This window comes from Rattus rattus, chromosome 13, assembly GCF_011064425.1.
Source record: "Rattus rattus isolate New Zealand chromosome 13, Rrattus_CSIRO_v1, whole genome shotgun sequence".
Classification (NCBI taxonomy): Eukaryota; Metazoa; Chordata; class Mammalia; order Rodentia; family Muridae; genus Rattus; species Rattus rattus.
Genome location: NC_046166.1, coordinates 21,675,845 through 21,681,844, shown reverse-complemented (window position 1 = coordinate 21,681,844; position 6,000 = coordinate 21,675,845). Strand labels below are relative to the sequence as shown.

The following is a 6,000-nucleotide window of genomic DNA, read 5'->3' as shown; positions in this document are numbered from 1 at the left end:
AGCCCATCCCCCAAAGGTAGACAGCCATGCTCTAGGGCAGGCTGGGGTTCTGACTCACAAAAGAATGCTTCAGTTATTTTTTCAAGATAAGTGATGCAGACAGAACAGTCCACAGCTTTAAAAGTGCCTTTGTCATCTGATTATCTATAAGCATGTCCAGAAGCTCTGGAGACAACACTGGTGAGTCCTGTAACAGGAGCATGGTGGAGCTAATGCTAAGGGTATTCCCCAGACAATCCTCCATGTCAGAAACTCTGCAGCAAGGTACCATTCAATGTACATTAGATACTCTACATAAGTACACACAGACATTCTATACATACAGACGCACACTGTGGACAAACACATTTAGACATGTCAACTGTTTTTCAGCTACTGATGCTTAAAGATGATGCTCAAGACTCAGAGGTCTTGGTACCTTTCCCTTCAGGGATTACAAATACTTAGGCAAAAAGAAGACAGCAATAGTTCACCTTCTAGAAGAAAGGCAACTTGCTTGGGAAATACTGGATTCACTAGGAAGCTATGAAACAGTTCTGGTATATGGAACCACAATGTTAACTACCATATTCGCTTCATGGTTCTGAAATATAAATTAAATCACTGCCTTTACTTAAACAAGACAGAAGTCTAAGGAGGTTTTCCCAGTAGTGTGGCAAAACACCATGAAGCAAGCGGCTACCGTATTGGTGGGAAGTGTTACTTGGGCACAAGCAAGGTGGGCATGTACAGAGCGGAAAGAAGTACAGGCTAATACAGTCCTGTGACTAAATGCTAGTACTTCCTAATGAGATGCCGCTATAAACTACCAGGAGTTTTTAACAGGCTTTCTCTAACTTACTAGAATCATGCTATTCATGCAAGAGCAGCTGATTCTCTGGTCATAGTACCTTCAACTAACCAAGTAGAAATAGAGAAAATATTTAAGGAGGATAAAGGATATTTAAACGTTATCCTGTTGGTTTGGAAGATATTTTGGTGGGAAGATAGTAGTTTTAGAGAACACAGTTTCAAGGCTGGAAACTGGAGAGTTTTCGGCCACAGAGGAAGCAAGCCCATCTTTTATGCCTTTCTCTTCCTCCACAGACAATATTCTACTTAACTACTTCAAATTTTAAAGGGACTGCTTTGACTGCAAGCGGAAACTGTTTTGAATACAGGGAAAAATAAGACTAACTGTATACAAATAATTCCAGGAGCATCTTCACAGCAACCCAGCAAGACGGCTGTAGAGTTGGAGGTGAGGAGAAGCCAAGGAGCTGCACAGACATCATCACCTCCCTCCAGCCTCAGTCCCTGTGCTCAGACTGACTTCACGTTCAGTCTGACGGCCATTGACCCCAATGAACGACCGCAGCTGTGTTGCTCCTTATTGGTCTTGATATAGAAAAGGAAAAAAAGGGGTGGGGGTGGTATTAATTTTCAACAGTGTTTTGTTTCAACCAGGACATGATCTATGCCTGCACATCTATCTAAAAATGAATCTATTCCTGGGTGGAAAGGTATCGACCACAGAGATGATTTTGATTCCTAGTCTAGATCCCATGGGAGTGAGGTACCATTCCTATAGCGGACCATACATCCTACTGCTGCGGCTCCCCAAGAGCTGATTACTGCCACACCAGCCTTTAGACAGCAGAAGTGGCTTGGTATCAATCCATCCTCAGCCTCCCTTCAGGCGAGATGACTCCACTTCTGAATTCCCTTGCATGGCTGAATGGAATGCACACCAGAGTCAAACTCCTGTGCTCCCTAAGGTCTCCAGTCCTGTCATCCTCATGCTCCCTTTTGTCCTGTGTCCAGCACCAACAGCAGGGGCCAGGATGAATGCAGAAGTGTCCCACCTTGGGACAACCTGACTCCCAGCACTGCCATTTTTATGTGAGCAACTATGAACTTTCAATTTCACCTCCGTGACTGGGCAGGATTTCACATGTAAAGTCTAGGATTTACTAAAGCACAATGCTTGTCCAGTTATGTGTTTCACAATGGATTAAAAATTTAAACCTAAAAAAAAAAAAAGTACAACAGTTGATTGGGAACACATAAAATAACTGTGCAGAAGTGCAAATAAGAGGAAGCAGAAGGCGAAAGCATCCGTAGCCCTCTCCTTCTCACAAAAGGTGCATTAGTTATAAAGTTGCCCAAATCATCAAAGCAAGGAACTCAAGAGCAAAGACATCTGTACAGAAACTAACAAAAATATACAATAGAAAGGTTACTAATGCACCGTTTAGTCACAGACTGTTTTTTTTAAATATATTCACGGATTACCAGAAAGATCTTGAAAAACCCTATTTTGCTCCATGACCAGCACTTCCTGGCCGCAGATGGATTCTAAGTAACTTTTTGCTTAATGCCCGGTGTTTCAGGTCGGTGGTCCTTTCTCTCTGAGACGTTGCGCTTGACCTTGGCAGTGACTGGAGATGCATCTGGGTTCAGGGAAGGACTTGAGTGTGACTTCTTCAGTCCCACTGGTTCATTTCCCTCGGTACTGAGGAGGTCCTTGCCTCCTTCTTTCAGAATGCTGACATAAATTTCATAACGGGTTTTCTAAAGGCAAAATCAGAGAAGTGTGGTCAGTACAGTTTACAATTGCATGTGTACAGCACACCTAGTATGTTTCTACATACAACATAATAAGTTTTTGAATATTTGACTTTATCCCAAGCTGACATTACTCCTGTACTTGTAACTGCAGATGACGACTGACTCGTTCTAGGGTAAGAAATTACCCTAGAATTTTCATTAGCATTTATTCTGGATTCTAAAGAAATGCCAATGTAGTAGAGAGAGTCCATGCATCTGAAATGCACATGCCCAAGAGGGTCTGGGCATGAGGAGAATAACTGGATAGTTCTTCCACTCTGAATCCAGCTACCAGTCCCCTGTCAGACAGTAATTCATTCTAGAAGCCATTCTGACTTTCCACTGCTTTTCTTCTAAGATCAGACAATTCTCAGGCTCAAGAGTATGAAGAGTGGTTACCTGGAAACAAGATGAGGCTCCCAGCCCATGGAATTGCTTTCTGGTGCTTTTCTCATTCTACACCATTTCCTTTGTGGCTGGTTGTGTAAGGAATGGCATCCGTGTTTCAGAGAGCCCCGTTCTTCCTCTTCCCCATCTCTCTTGTGCTATGACATTTTATTTTCTAATCACTGAAAACACTACAGGGGCCTTTGTTTTATCCTAGCCCCAACAGTGCTGTTTCTGTCCAAGTAACTTGTCTAGGACTGTTGCATGCACATACTGAAAATTACAGAGTCCTGATCTGATACAGTCTAGTCAAAATGTGCTTTTCAGCACTCTGCTTCCACACGTGAGGACTCTGGATAAGCACTACAGTGTTTTATTTGTAAAAAAGAGCACACCACATATCAGGCTTTCCAAACAGGAAGGCAAATGCTGTTAAGACTATATATCCTTCGGGATTTTTTTCTAATCAGATTAAGGGTTTGTATACATCCGCTTCAAGGGCTGCATTTCCAGATCATTTTGCTCAAAGTGAGAAACCTGTTAGCTGGTCAACCTTTCTGCATCTGAGCACGGCACTGGCTTTGGTGATGACATTCACTGAATGTCCTCATGAATATCCTAACATGAAGTTATTCACACAATTCATATACAACTTGTAACATTACTATTCCCTTTTCACTTCTAAGGAAAAAAGCCCAGGGAAGCTCAAAGTCAGAAGGCATAGGAAGAAAACTTTGATTTGATTCCAAGCAAGGTTGACAGCAAAATCCACTTTGCAAACAGTTTCTTTCTGGAAACGAACATACGAATGTATATTGTAGGAAGGACTCACAGACACTGTTGGTTGGCCAATTAAAAGCTATTCTCAATTCCCTCTTTCTTGTCCCTGAGGACTGACACAGAGTAGATGGCAGCTTGCCCAGCCCCTCCAACAACTAGGATGGGCATGTGATACTTCAGAGACAAGTAAACAGAAAAGGGATGCTGGGAGCTCCTGGGAGAGGCTCCTAGGACTGGCATCAGAGCAGAATTCAGCAGCTCTATAACCGCACTCTTTGTAAAAAGATTTACGTTAATGACGTATATGTGTGAGCCTTGGTACCCAAGTGCAGCGCCTGCAGAGGCCAGAGGCATGAGACAGTCCTAGAGTTACAGGTGGTTATAAGCTGCCCGTCATGGGTGTTTGAACTTGAATTTTCCAGAGCAATGTGCACTCATAAGCACTGAGTCCTCTCTCTAGCTCCAAAGCCTTACTCCTCCCCCCCCCATTTGATGTGATTCCTAAAGCTGTTACCATGTGATGTGGGGAAGGGTGTATGGAGACGAAAGGAAAACATGCTATACCTGAGGGAAAAATGAAAAGATCCCTCCAAAAGAGGAAAATATCTGATTATTTTCTGGTCCAATGAACTGAATCCAACTCTAAAAATCCCCACATCCCAGATTCATAAAGATAAACCACAACTTTCTTCGTGTAAGAACGCACTATCACTGATAAATATTTTGATTTTCAGAATAAAAGAGAACATGCTCAACATTAGCTCCGAAGGCCACAAGAGAGCTTAGTAAGGGCCCTGCTGATCAAAAGGTCATCAGCATTACATATTACTACATGTGTCCCCAAATCATAAGACCAAGCTACATAAAACCCACTGATACGCTGGCTCTACAGCCACATTTATTACAAGAATTTATAATCTGTCCTGGTGGCAAAATTAAAATTGTGGAAAGATTACTTTCATTCAGTACATGATCTTGTATATGTGACTTAGAGGCAGTTTAAAGATAGACTCAGGAAGCCACTGAGTCTACAGTGAGACACTATTCCATGAACTGAAACACTCATGCAGTGAAGGGATACGAAAGACAGTGTATCTGTAAGCCATAGAAAGGATGAAGGAGAGGATAGGGCTAGTCCCTATCATTGGCAGCAGACAACTAAGAGTTTACCTGAAAAGTGCAGGAAGGAAAGCATTTCATCATGTGTCTCCCAGCTCCACTACAATGTAGGTATCACAAGTCAATCATACAAGCTAACCAAAACATAGGGAGCACAGCACAGAGGCATGGTCAGGTATGAGTCATCTACTCTGATGAAAAGACAGAGGGAAGGGTGAAGGGGGACCAGAGGAAAGGACTGCTCTGCTGTTAGAGGAAGCAAGACAAGGAAATAAAAGCAGGCATATGAACTCACAAATGGCTTGCCTCCTTTCTGATTAAAGAGAACTCTGCGCGAAGCTCCTTTCTTCATTTTTCACTGTGCCCTCTACTTCTAACTACTGACCTCCTCTTTGAGAGGTGATTTTCTTCTGTCTTCCTTTCTTGGAAGACGAGATTTTCATAGATTTTCCTAGGGTAAACTAGGCAGTATAAGTTTTAAACTAAAGCTTAAACAATAATCCATTGGGAAGAACAATTGTACTCATCTCTTTATTTTCTACTTCATTTTTTGATTGAAATCAAATTACATCACTTTCTGGAGATAATCACAGAAAACCAGACATGGACACCATGCAGAGAGCAACATATCATGGGGAACCCAGGTCCAAAGCTACCCATTATATCACAGTCCCTGTATCTGTATAGCTCAGGAAACATGGAGGGAAAAGAGGCAGAAAGACCATACTCTCTACAAAAGCACTTTCTTCAAAAGTACATACTCATTTTACTGTACACACTCTGAGGATACAGTGTGACATTACAATGCACAGACACATGTGCATGATTAGATCATAGTTGTTAGCATAAGTGTCACCTTAGACATCGTACTAGGAACAGTCAAGATCCTTTCTATTCTTGCTAAATACTCAATGAAATATTATCAACTGAGCTATGCTACCATGCAGAGCATGAGAAGTTATCCCTCCTTCCTTCAGCTATCTTTTAAGTCCCTTCCTCAAAGGGGAAGCTCCTTTTCAGGCTTTGGTAACCATGACTCTGTTTTTGACATCTGTATGATCAAGTCTTTAACATATGGGATTTTTTGGTATGCTTGATTTATGTAACAATGATGGTGTCCAGCTC

The 6,000-nt window shown here is 42.1% G+C and overlaps 1 protein-coding gene across 2 annotated transcripts in view; it reads right to left on the bottom strand.

Moving 5' to 3' along the window:
* Positions 1 to 1,062: 1,062 nt before the first annotated feature.
* Psd3 (pleckstrin and Sec7 domain containing 3) overlaps positions 1,063 to 6,000 on the bottom strand; it is a 373,120-nt gene continuing 368,182 nt past the window's right edge. For both annotated transcript variants that reach the window (XM_032918497.1, XM_032918495.1), the window contains one exon: positions 1,063 to 2,553. In XM_032918497.1, the coding sequence (XP_032774388.1) occupies positions 2,338 to 2,553 (216 nt within the window). In that variant the 3' untranslated portion in view covers positions 1,063 to 2,337. The remainder of the gene's footprint in view (positions 2,554 to 6,000) is intronic.